Genomic DNA, 14,939 nt, shown 5'->3' on the forward strand with positions numbered 1-14,939 from the left:
ATTTTGAAGCATATCCCAACAAACTTACAGTGGTACCAATTAGAGAATACTATAATTTGAGGTTTCTATCCCATCAATCCAACACTTATTTTGAATATAAAAGAACTGTGAACTTAAGTTCTGCATTCTGTTCTTTCTTTGGAAAAGAAAACATCCACTCAAGTATTTATTTAGCTTCTACTAAGCAATAGACAGTTTTCTTAAAAAACTAGGTTTAAAAATAGCAGTAAGGCCACGGAAATTTCCCTACTGAAATTAGATTTGGTTGGGAGGGCTACGTTAATAGCAAATCATCCAAACGGAAGTAACATTGTAGTAATGAGATAGTCAAACAACAGGCAGTAAATAGTATCAGGTAATGATAAGAGCTTAAGAAATAATGAACCAGAGTGCCTGGGTGGCTATGTAGGTTGAGTGACCCACTCTTGATTTTGGTTCCGATCATATCACCTCATGGTTGGTGAGCTCAAGCCCTGTATAGGGCTCTGCACTGACAGCCAGGGGACTGCTTGGGATTCTCTCTCTCTCTCTGCACCTCTCCTGCTCGCATGATCTCTCAAAATAAACAAGAAAATAATGAAGCTAGTTAGAAGAGAAAGTTGGCAGTGAGGAAAGAAAGGCACTATTCTGTGTGGGGTGGGGAGGATGGGCCCCTGTGCAGAGATCACACCTGACCAAAGAACTGAAAGGTGCAGGGGCAGAGGTCGGGGTAAAAGCATTCTTTAAGTGTCCACCACACTACCAAAGGCATGTACCAGGAACCACTTGAGAACATTCATGAAGAATCCTTGGAACCCCAACCTCAATGCTGCCAATCTTTCCCAGCAACTGTTTTCATAAAACATTAGCATATTTAATTATTCAACGACACGAAGGTCTTGGATGCTATCAACTACAAAACAAGTCTTTGAATCGTTAAGTATTGAGTAAGCTTTTCTCAATCCCTCTTTAAATGAACCATGTATAAAACCAACTTAAAACACCCAACAAAATGAAAACTTACATAGTATGCAAAAATTACTGTGAACAATAACTTACTGAAAAGTTGACAAATTTTAATACTTCCAAACCTAACAGGCTGCTTAAAGCTATAGAAGATCAACACTCACCTAAAGATTTAAGAAAATTAAAATCAGCAACTGCCCTAAATCAGCAAAAGACACGACTAGTTGTTTAAAATATCATGCTTTGAAAGCATCTGCCATTTAAAAAATAAGTTAGACTGTAGTGGGCTAAAATAAAGGGAAAAGTTCTATCTTCTTCTCACTTGCTATGAAATAATCTCCAGATGTTTTTTGTTTTTTTGTTTTTTTTTTTTTTTTTTTGAGAACTTGAGCTTATCTGAGTGCTCTTACATAATATTTTCTATTTTTCTCCATGGACATACAGAAGACAAAACAAAGTTAACAGCAAAATGTACACATATGAACTACCACCACCACCTACGTCCGTAACTGTCAAAAAAATTAAAGCATAGGGCCCTAATGGGGGACATAATTTTTATATTCTGAAGGAATTAAGATTTGCTATTTTCCCATATGTCTTTGGGCATCTTCTTCCAAATACAATCAAACTATGATGTTAAACTTAGGTTTTATTATACCTCATGGGACTACAATTTTTTAAAAATAATGTTTATTCTAGTAACAACTGTTACTAGGTGATCAAGCACTTACTGTGTAGCAGGCACTGTTCTACATGCTTTCTGAGTAGATCTCATTTCCTGCTGAGGACAATCCAACTTTATAGTTGAGACAAGTGAGGCCATGAGAAGCTAGATATGACCAAGTTTGCATAAAAATGACAGGGCTCAAGTATGAACCTGGGTCTAACTCCAAAGCCTGTGTTCTTAACCTCCCTGTACCCTGTGCCTCTTGTTTATGGAAATGTCCTTAAAGAGGATGATATGCCTTGAAAATCATTTACCTGTTTCTATTCTATCCCAGGAATACGAACTATTTGTATTTTACTTTCCTTAAGACACCTACTTTTAGGTTTAAAATAAAAAATTGAAAGAAATTTCAGAGCTGGAAGAAAACTAAAAGTTTTTTGTTTTTTTTTTAACGAGCTCAATATGCAGCTTTAAAGATGAAGCTAAGGAGGCACATGACTAAAGACCCAGAGCAACCCGTAGGCAGAGCAGGCTAGAGCCTAGGTCATCCACAGGCCAGTCCCCTCTACTACTCAGTAGCAGCCCTAATGGATGCTTGAGAAGGAGCAAGAGAAAGTTGTCAGAGGTGCAGGTGAGATGGAAATGGTGCCCTTTTAATTAATTCACTTAGTTGTGAATGGGGTTTCTAAATGAAATTCCTTCAAAGACTTTATTAGGATCATATGGAGGAAAGACTGCTGCTCAAGAAGTTTCATCTTCCCTTTTAAGACCACCTTTCATCTTTAGAGCATCCTTTTGGGACAAGGCAGTAAAAAAAAAAAAGGGGGGGGGAGGACGACAGCCTAGAGCCGATAAAGATGTGGTGTATATATATCACTCCCCCCACAATGGAATATTACTTGGTGATCAAAAAGAATGAACTCTTGCCATTGCAACAACGTGGATGGAACTAGAATGTATTATGCTAAGCAAAATAAGTCAAAGAAAGACAAATACGTTTTTTAACTCCTATGTAAAATTTAAGAAAACAGATGAACATAGGGGAAGGGAAGGAAAAATAAGATAAAAACAGATGGAGACAAACCATAGGAGACTCGTAAATACAAAGAACAATCCAAGGGTTGCTGGTGGGGTATTGGGTGGGGGGATGGGCTAAATGGGTGATGGGCATTAAGAAGGGCACTTTTTGGGATGAGCACTGGGTGTTATCTTTAAATGATGAATCACTAAATTCTATTCCTGAAATCATTATTAGACTATATGTTAACTAACTTGGATTTAAATTTTTAAAAATTGGAAAAAAGTGAAGGATCCAGAATAAACAGGAAATAAAGAATGTTAACTGGAAAAAAAAAGAGAAAGAAAAAGGTGTTCTATGTATTCATCACCACCTGAGACCCAAGGCCCAGATCATTCTATAGCAACATTCTAATAAAATGAGGGCTTAAACAAAGTATTTAGCTGGTTGGTAATAAGATTTAATCCAAACGTTTCTCTACCATCCATTTCCTGACATGCAGTTCTGAGTAATATTCTTCCATGCATGACGATTGCAGGATGGGCGAGAAATACTTTAGTGAGTAGAATAATCTACTATACCCCACAGAAACTAACTTCAAGGATTGATTCTCCCCACCCTTATCAAGATCAAGTGATAGTCCATCTTCAACCGTAGATTGGAACAAATCCTAGCTAACACGTACTTCTCCAAAAGACTTGTTTTAATTATTATTATTTTAATGTTCGCTTTTTTATTGACAGACAGAGAGAGCATGAGCAGGGAGGGGCAGAGAGAGGAGACGATAGAATCTGAAGTAGGCTCCAGGCTCTGAGCTGTCAGCACAGAGCCCGACACGGGGCTCAAACTCACAAACCACGAGATCACAACCTGAGCTGAAGTCGGATGCTTAACGGATTGAGCCACCCAGGTGCCCCAGATTTTTTTTTTAAAGGAATGGATTTTGAGAAGAAAAAATATGGGGCAGACAGGTAGGAAACAGAAAATACAAATGTAAGCTGTTTTGTTAATTGTTTTATTACCGCAATAAGTTCATACAGAGAATAACCCGTACAAAACATGATAAAGGTTCAAAGATGCAGGTGTTCCTATAGGCAAGGCTGAGGTTTCAGTCTCTGGTATTTGGAATTTAGGCTGCAGTCCCTGTTCTTGGATGGATCACTGGGTGTGTGACACAGACTATGCTTTAAACCAAATTTGGCCCAGGAAGTAGACATTTCATGTGTCACCTAACTACCAAAGTTCCTCCCCACAACCCAGGGCCAGGTGGGATTGTACTTAGTATGGTCCACAAGGGTCTTCGCTATGTCCTATTTCTCCAGTGCTGAGTAACACTCCACCCAGTCCTATTCTGTCTTCTCTGATGTACCAGCATTTTTTATCACGGTGCTTTGGTTTTTGTTTTGTTTCATATTGTAAATATTTAAGAGTTATTTTTCCTTCTTTTAGTAAGTGTCTCAACCCAAACACATACCTTCTTTAGGGTTTTATCAATAGCTAAAACATTTTGGGTATTACTGTGAGCTAGATAGCTACTTTTAAGTTTATTTATTTTGAGAGAGACAGAGAACACGGAGGTGGTGCAGAGAGAAATCTGAAGCAGGCTCTGTGCCAACAGCAGGGTGTCTGATGTGGGGCTTGAACTCACAAACTGTGAGATGATGACCTGAGCTCAAGTTGGACACTTAACCAACTAAGCCACCCAGGCGCCCAAGCCAGCTACTCTTGAAAGCACATTATACACACTAAGATACTACTTCTCCATATATGAAAAACCCACAGCTATTATCATATGCAATGGTAAAAAATTTAAAGCTTTTCCTCTCAGATCAGGAACAAGACAAGGATGTCCACTCTCACCACTTTTATTCAGCATAATACTGGAAGTCCTAGTCACGCCAAACAGACAAGAAATAAAAGGTATCCAACCTGGGAAGAAGTCACTGTGTCACTATGTGCAGATGACGTGATACTATATACAGTAAACCCTAGAGATTCAACCAAAAAACTACTAGAACTGGTAAATGAATTCAATAACGTTGCAGGATACAAAACTATTATATAGAAATCTGTTGCATTTGTATACACAAATAATCAAGTAGCAGAAAGAGAAATTCAGAAAACAATCCCATTTACAACTGCATCAAAAAAAAAAAAGGCTAAAAATGAACTTCACCAAGGAGACGAAACACTGGTACTCTGAAAACTATAAAGCACTGATGAAAGAAATGGAAGAGGACACCAACAAATGGAAAGCTATTCCATGCTCATGAATCAGAATATTGTGGAGACATCCATCCTACCCAATCTACAGATTCAACACGATCCCTATCAAAATATCAACATTTTTCATAGAACACTGGCATTTGTATGAAGCCACAATAATCTGATTTAAAAATAGACCTGAATAAAAATTTTTCTAAAGAAGACATACGGAACATTTTCTAAAGACGACTTGAAAAGGTCCTGATGATCACTAATTATCAAGGAAACACAAATCAAAACCACAATGAGGTATCCTCTCACATCAGGATGGCTAGTATCAAAAAGAAACATCAAGTATTGGTGAGGATGGGGAGAAAAAGGAACCATCATAAACTGGTGACAGGAATATGTTGGTGCAGCCACTGTGGAAAAACGTATGGAGGTTCCTCAAAAAATTAAAAATAAAAACTCCATACAATTCAGTAATTCCACTACTGGGTATTTACCTAAAGAAAACAAAAACATTAATTTGAAAAGACATATGCACACTTTCTTTACCACAGTTTTATAATAGCCAAGATATAAAAGCAACCCAAGTGTTGAGTAAAGATGTGGTATCTATATCCAATGGAGTATTATTCAGCCATAAAGAATGAGATCTTGCCATTTGCAACAACAAAGATGGACCCAGAGGGTATTAAGCTAACTGAATTAAGTCAGAGGAAGTCAAACACCATATCATTTCACTTACATGTGTTATCTAAAAAAATAAATGAAGAAAAAGAAAAAAAACCCCAGACTCTAAAAATACAAACTCTGGGAACTGATGGTTCCCACAGGGGAAATGGATGAGAGGATCAGTGAAATAAACAGGATTAAGAGGTACAAACTTCTGGTTATTAAATAAATTCATGGCGATAAAAAGTACAGCATCACACAATATTGTAATAACGTTGTATGGGGACAGGTGATGAATACAGTTACTGTGATGAGCACTGAGTAACGTATAGAATTGTTAAAGCTATGTTGTACACCTGAAACCAATATAAGATTGTATGCTAATTACATTGCAATAACAAAATAAAATGCTCCTCCTCTAAATGATTCTATGAGTTACGTTCTACCAACAATTTCATTTTGCAGATGAAGAAACTGAGGCAGAGAGAGGTTTTACAACTTTCCCAAGATGCCATAGCTATTGGTGGAGCCAGGATATGAAGAGAGGCAGTCTGGCTCCAGAGTGCACGTTCCTAAGCCACACCGAGTCCTTAAATATTGGATGGTTGGTTAAGTGTCCAATTCCTGATTTTGGCTCAGGTCATGATCTCATGGTTCGTGAGAACGAGCCCTGCATTGGGCTCTGGCCTGACAGCGTGGAGCCTGCTTGGATTTTTGCTCGCTCTCTCTCTCTCTGCCCCTCCCCCACTCATACATCCTCTCTCAAAATAAACTTAAAAAAAAGTAATAGGACAAACGCTGGATGGACAGGAGTCTTTCAAGGCCATCTTAAGGAAACCTCTCAAATAAATTTCCCTAATAAATTAGTTTTACCAAATATCTGATTACCTACCTTGTGTGTGTGTGTGTGTGTGTGTGTGTGTGTGTGTGTGTGTGTGTATTTTTGAGAGACAGGGAGGGAGGAGAGGGGGAGAGAGAGGAAGACACAGAATCTAAAGCAGGCTCCAGGCTCCCAGCTGTCAGCATAGAGCCTGACCTGGGGCTTGAACTCATTAACCTTGAGATCATGATCTGAGCTGAAGTCAGACACTCAACCGACTGAGCCACCCAGGCACCCTAGTGGTTATCTACTGTTAATTAAAAGAAAACCTGTTTGATCTTTAGTTTGATAATTGCATTTTTTCATCATAATAGTACCCATAATAGTTACCCATAGTTGCATTATTCTATTTAGTATATTTAGTGTATTTCATTTCTAAATTTTTATATGCATCTGTTTTTTAACATTACTATCAGAGTATAAACAATTCTACGATGTGTATTTTCAAATTACTTTTCTACAAAAGAAGCCTGATGCTTCAGTCAGTCTCCATACTTCCTTTTCTTATCTTGAGAAGATTGACATGAGTCCCCAAATGTCCTATCTTCTCAGGCTGTCCTCTGGGGAGCTGAAGGGACCATTCAAATGTTCTAGTCTGATGTCCCCTTTAGCAACTGATGAAACCAGGCCAGGACAGGTGCAGTGACTTATCCAAGTTAGTGACAGAACTGAGACCCAAACCCAGTGTCCTGGGCTCGACACCTGTACTTGTCGTATACAACTACTACCGCACTGCCCTCCACCGGCACCACCGTGCAGTCACGTATCTGAGGAATCAACTAAATGTCTGTAACTAATGTTCAAATTTTTCCCGACCTCCCACAATGCTCATTAACAAGCCCAAGAGCTTTAATTTATAAACTCGGTGATAATATTTTAAAATTTTTGAATGTGTGCAAATAGAAAAACTGCATAATAAAAGGCACCAATAAAGGAGATGGAACTGGTCTATTATAATTCTGTATGTTAACTGTTTATAAAATATTTTAAATTATTCCTAGTTTTCACTGTAATTTTTTTTTCAACATTTATTTATTTTTGGGACAGAGAGAGACAGAGCATGAACGGGGGAGGGGCAGAGAGAGAGGGAGACACAGAATCGGAAACAGGCTCCAGGCTCTGGGCCATCAGCCCAGAGCCCGACGCGGGGCTCGAAGTCACGGACCGTGAGATCGTGACCTGGCTGAAGTTGGACGCTTAGCCGACTGCGCCACCCAGGCGCCCCTTCACTGTAATTTTTTAAGAAGTGCCCCAAATTCATTAGGATAACCTATGAGTATGGTCTGGGGTTCCTGAAAGAAAATTTTACAAGACCTCAATTCTACTTTTAGTTGTTTGGCCTCACATGCTTTTAAGATGCTCAGATAGGACACTGAAGGATGCCTAAAAGCAAGAGAGCATAGTTATTTGATGCATGAAAAATAACTTAAAATGTCACTCCCTGGAGAAAAATCTCGAGAAAGCCACATTTAAGCTTAAAGTTAAAGGCAAACTAATTTATTTTTTTTCAATATATGAAATTTATTGTCAAATTGGTTTCCATACAACACCCAGTGCTCATCCCAAAAGGTGCCCTCCTCAATACCCATCACCCACCCTCCCCTCCTTCCCACCCCCCATCAACCCTCAGTGGCAAACTAATTTATTACAGGAGAAATCCGAGAAGGTTTTGCAAAGGAGAAGTTAAAACATGTAGTTTAAGGATCATTAAAGCCATGCCTGAATATGTTTCTATGATTATTACATAACTAGTCATCAGTAAATTAAAATGAAAAATACAGTTAATGATTTAAATTAGCATGCAGAAAGGGACATGAATATAAGGTATCTGGAAAAACGAAGTTGCCTTGAGGGCTTATTCCTTTTATCATTCTACAACAGTTACATTCATGTTTATAAAGTACCACAGACAGACTTCTCTTCTGAGAGCTGTATTTGGAAAAGGAATCAATCATTTATTAAGAACCTAGCAAATACTTTGTCAGAGGTTTTCGCAAGGCAGTAAGAAGTAGGATTTCTATGAAATAAGAATAAGTCAGAATGAGGTAAATTCAAATTGGGAAGGCAAACAGACCTATATATAGGTTCAAATGTCAAAACATGGCTATTTTAGACAAGGACATGTAGGAAAATCATTCTAAAAGGTCAACTTAAAGTGAGAATCAATTTTCTTCCAGGGAAAAAACAGACGTGTCCTTTCTGTAAGGCCTGGACCCTGAGAGCAAATGCCATCTTGACGAAAGTAAGATTTTTCCTCCCTTTGATCATCAGACTACCCCCCCAAACTAATTGAAGATCATAAACCTTAAAATCATCAACAATCCAATTTTATTACAGCGCAGTCCGTTCACGTTAAGAGCAAATGCCACGTCTGACAGCCTAACGCCGCAGTCCCTGAATGCAGGGCTGGCCGGCTCTGTGGGAAAGCAGGGGATAATAATCCTGCAGCCAGCTTGGTGTGGACACCGTTCTTCCCACTGCAATCTCCACTCCTGTCTCTCCCTGGCAGCAAGAAACAGGCCCCGGGGCCTTTGAAACCTTTAAGATATTAATTAAACAGAGACTTATAAACGACAGTTACAAAATGTTTCAATACATCTATCTGATCAAGAAATGTTTAAAGAGCCAAGCATGACTCTGCACAAAGAGAAACAGATGTATAGGAGGACAGTGATCTGGCTAATATTTTGTCTTACAAGTCTTACCAGTTCTTAACTGTGACAAAATTCTCCTATGGTTAGACACTCATGAGGTTTTCATTCATTTTCACTATAAAAAAAACCAAAAACCAAAAACCAAAAAACATGTGCACGGAGACCTCGGATAGATAGAACCTGGTCTTATGCTTCTGCATATTTGTGGCAATTTAATTTTCTTCTTTTTCCTTTTCCATTGTAGGCTTAATTGTCATAATAAATCATTCGCTTTATCTCATTCCACTTTATTGTCTGACTGAAAAAAATAACCTTTGAATTAGGAAAATGTAATTCAGTAAAAAGAGGAATAGTATTTTCTGAGATTTAAGTTAATGCTGCTACTTAGCCACTAGGCTATGCTAAAGGATAGTCCATTTGTCCTAGAACACGTCTGTCTTCCAGCTACCCAGAAAAAGCAGGAAAACAACCGCAAAAAAAATGGATATGAATTATTTAACCATTCAAAACCTACCTGGTAATTCACTTAACAGATTTATATGAGTTTATATAATTAGTTTATAGGATATATTCCAAAAGAATAAATGAGCTCTTTTTAAACAATCAAATATATGTCATGTGGTTTGGTTTTAAAAGAATGAAATCATCTTTATTTTATCCAAATTAAATGTAATTTCATTTGCATACAGTTATTCCTACTTAAAAAAAACTATAATGTATAGTCACACACTCATTAGTTATCAGAAAAATGAGCTTTAGAACAGATATATTTTTCTACTTAAAAAAAAGATTATTTAAAAATGCAACAGTTGAGAACCAAACACATTTATTTTAGGTCTTTTTCTTTTAAGTTTGTTTATTTTTGAGACAGAGAGCATGAGCAAGTTAAGGGCAGGGAGAGAGACAGAGACAGAGGATCTGAAACAGGTTTTGCACTGAGAGTGGAGAGTCAGATGTGGGGCTCGAATTCACGAATGGGGAGATCATGACCTGAGCTGAAGTTGGGTGCTTAACCAACTGAGCTGCGCAGGTGCCCGTTAGGTATTTTTCATTTTAAATTATACTCTGTTCTATGTAACGTGAGTTTAGAACTCTTTACTTTTCAACTTAGGAATGCAACCTACTGTAAATTTTTTCCTTAAAACTCTAAGGAGCACACTATTATTTTCATCATCATCATTATATTAATATCTGTCCTTGACTGCACATTGTGGGAGGCAGTGGATTCAAATGGGTCTAAGAAACTCACAGTGCAGTTGGGGCCACAAAAAATATAAAAAACATTGATAAAATATTTAGGGACCATACAGGTGCTCTACACATATGATGAATATTCATCTATTTATATGTTCCAATAGTTCATATAAGAGATACCCGTATTATTTTTAAAAGCCAATAGGTTTTTATAACCAACAACCCAGAGTATTTCAAAGTCTAGTTCTCAAAAGTGCTCTGAAGATAAAAACCCATAACCCTCCCAATTTATTGTTTAATCCACTTGACAACTCTCTGTAAGAGAGGTTTGCTATATTTTAAAGATATATTAATCTTTTTTTTAAATTTTTTTTAAACGTTTTTATTTATTTTTGAGACAGAGAGAGACAGGGCATGAACGGGGGAGGGTCACAGAGAGAGGGAGACACAGAATCTGAAACAGGCTCCAGGATCTGAGCTGTCAGCACAGAGCCCGACGCGGGGCTCGAACTCACGGACTGTGAGATCATGACCTGAGCCGAAGTCGGACACTCAACCGACCAAGCCACCCAGGCGCCCCAATATATTAATCTTTTTTTAACTTGACTTGTTTCTTTTTCAATTATTCATTATTCATGTGTTAATTATTCATTATGGGATGAACTATTGACAGAACACACTCCAGCCTCAAAGCAAAATGCTATTAATCTACTACTCATATCCTATTATTGCTTTGGCATATGATAGAGTACTTGGAAGAAAAAGGTTAGTGGACTTTCTCTTCTTAAATGTAATTAAGTTCAGTAAAATCCATTTATGAAACACTGCAGAAAAAGATGAATACAATTATAATATAGGTCAAATCATGTTTGCCCACATACACAGGGGTGATATTCAAAATATTTGTGTGTCTCCACAGGCGCTGAGGAACCCAATCAGGCACTTGTAGTAAACACCTGTGCCTGCCCATGGGGATCACCTATTATAGCAGTGTTGAAAACTTTTAATTCTGATTGATCATTATTATGTCCAATACTGGTATTAGTTTTTAAGGAATTATTATGAAATATGTTGTCTTTAATTATGCTGAATAACATACCAACTAGGAGAACAGCATCACAGATATTTTCAGTTCTAGAATTCCTTCCTTTTACATACTATCAACTGCAGAGACACCCGAATATCTAGTAATGTCTGTCACGATCATTTTAGATAATAATTGATGTGGATGGATCTAAAGCATTCCTCATCTGAATCCAAGGCGAGTTCTTGGGCTTTATGTATTAAATTGAGAGACTAAGATATATTCTCTTTAGTGATCCCTTTCACCAGCAGTCTTGAACACAACTCCACACACATCCTGGGCGGCGGGGCGGGGGCGGGGTCCTGATTTAGTCAAGGGCTCAGAGATAGGATATAAACCAGTACTTCTTAAGGGCAAAGGAGTGATTAAAAAAAAAAAAAAAAAAAGGAAAAACAAACAACAACAAAATCAAGTCTTGGAAGGGGGCTGGATTGTCTCACCTGCCCTGGAGCATTCTAAGGGAAGAAATTGCCAAAGAAGAGAGCAGGGCTTTCTTTCCACACAAGTGAAAGGCTGCAGAATTTGCCATGTGCCTAACCTCATGTTTAATCTTGGTTCTTTGGACAATTTTAAGGCTCCAGGGGTATTCACCATGGTGCTGGACATTTGCAAATTAAGGACTCTGTTGGAATTATAATACATAGGTTCCAATTTCTTATGGTGCCATTCATCAAAAGAGACTGATGTAAAAACAGAAGAAATATTATGTCCAAATCTAGGCTCTACTAATCTCTAAGCACTTTACGGCAGTAGTATTCTAACTCTCTTGTCTCAACACGCTCTATGCTAACTGTGTCCAACTTGTCTTCATTGGCTAACAGCCCTTCCAGAACTCTTGGCCATGAATATGCTAGATCATGTGACTGGGATGCTCTTCCTCCTCATTGCCCACCTGAATTCACACTTCCAAGTTTTATCTTGAAAGTCAGGTGTCTTGTGGGATTTTCGTGACTAACATCACTATTACAGCTACTTGTATATAAGTCTGAATCCCTGACTAGCCACTTTCCTTAGGCCTGAGAGGGTACCTCACTGAGGTTTGCTCTGGGTGGAACAGAGCAAGTGCTCAATACATGCCTGCTAAATAAATCAATGGTGACCAGGGAGATGAATGAATGAGAAGAACTCTAAATATTAAATCCCAAGAATTCCATCTGCATTATGAGCTGAGTCATAGTTAGACTTTAGTTTGCAACACTACACTGAGATGCCACAATGTGAGCTACCCAACTTACGGTTTCCTTTCAAAGAGCCCACCCTCTGAGCTGTTTCTCCCATCAGGGAGACTCATTCTGACACTGCATACACTGCCCATCCAAACTAAGGAGGCAATGTAGTCCTTAGCCCCGTGTTAGTCATCCAAAGAATCCTTATTTTGTTGACTCATCAGTGAACTCCGCTACAGTGTTGGTGATTTGGCTCTAAAGCCAGAAGATGACACCTCTCTGTATAGGAATGTACTTTCTTAGACTCATGTTGGCTGCTAATCTCAAAGGGAGCCACTTTAGCGACTGTTTCTCTCCTTCGTGAAGAAAAAGATCACATGCTTTCCTAATAGCTAACAACTCTGTGCTGTGATTTGACTGTAGCGAGCCCTACAGTGTTAATCTGAGAAAGACCGAGGTTTTTAAAAAACTCATTGTGTTCAAGAGTTCAGACTTATTACCTCACCAACTACAAGGGAAAAGGAACCCTGGAAGAGAGGACGACGGACTCTGACCCATGGTGGTCCGCAGGAGACAGGTCCTGCCCTCTGGCTTACTCTCCAGCATTGATTTAGTTTTTCACTCACATATCGGATGAACACTCACATCCCTCCCTGACAAACCTTTCACAGTGTCCTGGGTTATATGTGAACGACATCTTAGCTTTAATGTATTTTAGGGGCGCCTGGGTGGCACAGTCGGTTAAGCGTCCGACTTCAGCCAGGTCACGATCTCACGGTCCGTGAGTTCGAGCCCCGCATCAGGCTCTGGGCTGATGGCTCAGAGCCTGGAGCCTGTTTCTGATTCTGTGTCTCCCTCTCTCTCTGCCCCTCCCCCGTTCATGCTCTGTCTCTCTCTGTCCCAAAAATAAATAAACGTTGAAAAAAAAATTTAATATATTTTATGTAAGTTTAGCTGTTGGAGAGCTGAATACTATGCTTGTTTTGACTATTATATTTTGAAGAGTAGTTCTTGGAAGTTATCTCCATCCATCACTGCTCCTCATTGACATGAGTGATACAGAATACCAGTGCAATCAATTATTATTATGTTAGCATGCACACAGTTATAATAACTAAATACACATATATTTAGCTGTAAACGTGTCTAGGAGTGTAAAAAATTAAGTTAACCTGTAAATGTCATTTTGGGGGGAAAATTTCATGATATACCTGTTCTGTCAGTAAACTGGCAAAAATGATACATTGAAACGAGATCCAATAATTCAGGAGAAAAGCACCTTCATGTACACACTCACCCACTATGTTTCATATGTGGTGGTTTATCCATTCGCACTGCTAATTTGATCTTTAAGTCAGAGTCCTGGCTATTTTTTGGAACTACCATTCGGTGCAACTCAGCTGACTTGGAGCTATTAGAAGTTGGGTATAATATCACCTATAAAAGACAAAAAAGAACACATTTAAGTGCACAATACAAGCTCCAAGGATTGAAACAGAAATCTTGTTTTCCTGTTTAAAAAGAAGGTATCATGCCCAAATGTGTCTAAACCACTTGACTCCCACCACAACAGATGGGTTTTCAATACAGCCTCATTTATCTTTTTGACAAATATGTGTTTTCATATTATCACATAACGAGTTTTCTTCCTGTGTCATTTCCTAATGAGGTAATAGCACAAAGGCTGCAGTTGAATTGACAGTTGAGAAATACTTATTAGACACCTATAATTTCAAGACTATTCTAAACTCAGGGCATGAAGTTCAGAAGGAAATATTTTTTGAAATTACAGATAGCATGTTTAAAAAGTAAAACCAATTATTCTAGGCAGCAAAAATATACCTAATGTTTTAATATTTGCATTGTAAGACAGCATGAAAGGAAGTCAACACAATTAGAGACGGAAAAGACCAATATCATAGCACATTTTCTGTCCTAGATCAACACCAGAGGACTTTTTCCTGATGTCTTCATATCTATAAATACTATAAGGACTGACACAAAATAATTAAAATAAATTTTTAAATTTTTATTTATTTATTTTGAGAGAGAGAGAGGGAGGGAGGGAGGGGAAGGAGACCCTGGCACGTGCAAGCTGGGGAGGGAGAGAAAGGAGAGGGGAGGGGAGGGGAGAGTAGGATTCCAAGCAGGGTCTGTGCTGTCATTGCAGAGCCTGATGTGGTGCTCGATGCCACAAACCATGAGATCATGACAAGAGCTGAAATTAAGAGCCACATGCTTAACTGACGGAACCACCCAGGCGCCCTCACAAAGTAATTATTTTTAATAAAATTTCCAACTGATTATTTTCTAATACCACAGCTTCACAGAGCCGACACAGGAGAGACAAGCTTACTCTTCATAACTTACATGCCGTATACAACCACACTTCATTTTATTGCATTTCACTTTATTGTGCTTCGCAGATACTGCGTTTTACAAATTGAA

At 38.4% G+C, this 14,939-nt stretch overlaps 1 protein-coding gene across 19 annotated transcripts in view; it reads right to left on the reverse strand.

The window, feature by feature from the left end:
- CADPS2 (calcium dependent secretion activator 2) overlaps positions 1-14,939 on the reverse strand; it is a 540,583-nt gene that overhangs the window by 233,364 nt on the left and 292,280 nt on the right. For all 19 annotated transcript variants that reach the window (XM_043589377.1, XM_043589375.1, XM_043589367.1 and 16 more), the window contains exon 8: positions 13,789-13,928. In XM_043589377.1, the coding sequence (XP_043445312.1) occupies positions 13,789-13,928 (140 nt within the window). The remainder of the gene's footprint in view (positions 1-13,788; positions 13,929-14,939) is intronic.

This window comes from Prionailurus bengalensis, chromosome A2 (assembly GCF_016509475.1).
Source record: "Prionailurus bengalensis isolate Pbe53 chromosome A2, Fcat_Pben_1.1_paternal_pri, whole genome shotgun sequence".
Classification (NCBI taxonomy): Eukaryota; Metazoa; Chordata; class Mammalia; order Carnivora; family Felidae; genus Prionailurus; species Prionailurus bengalensis.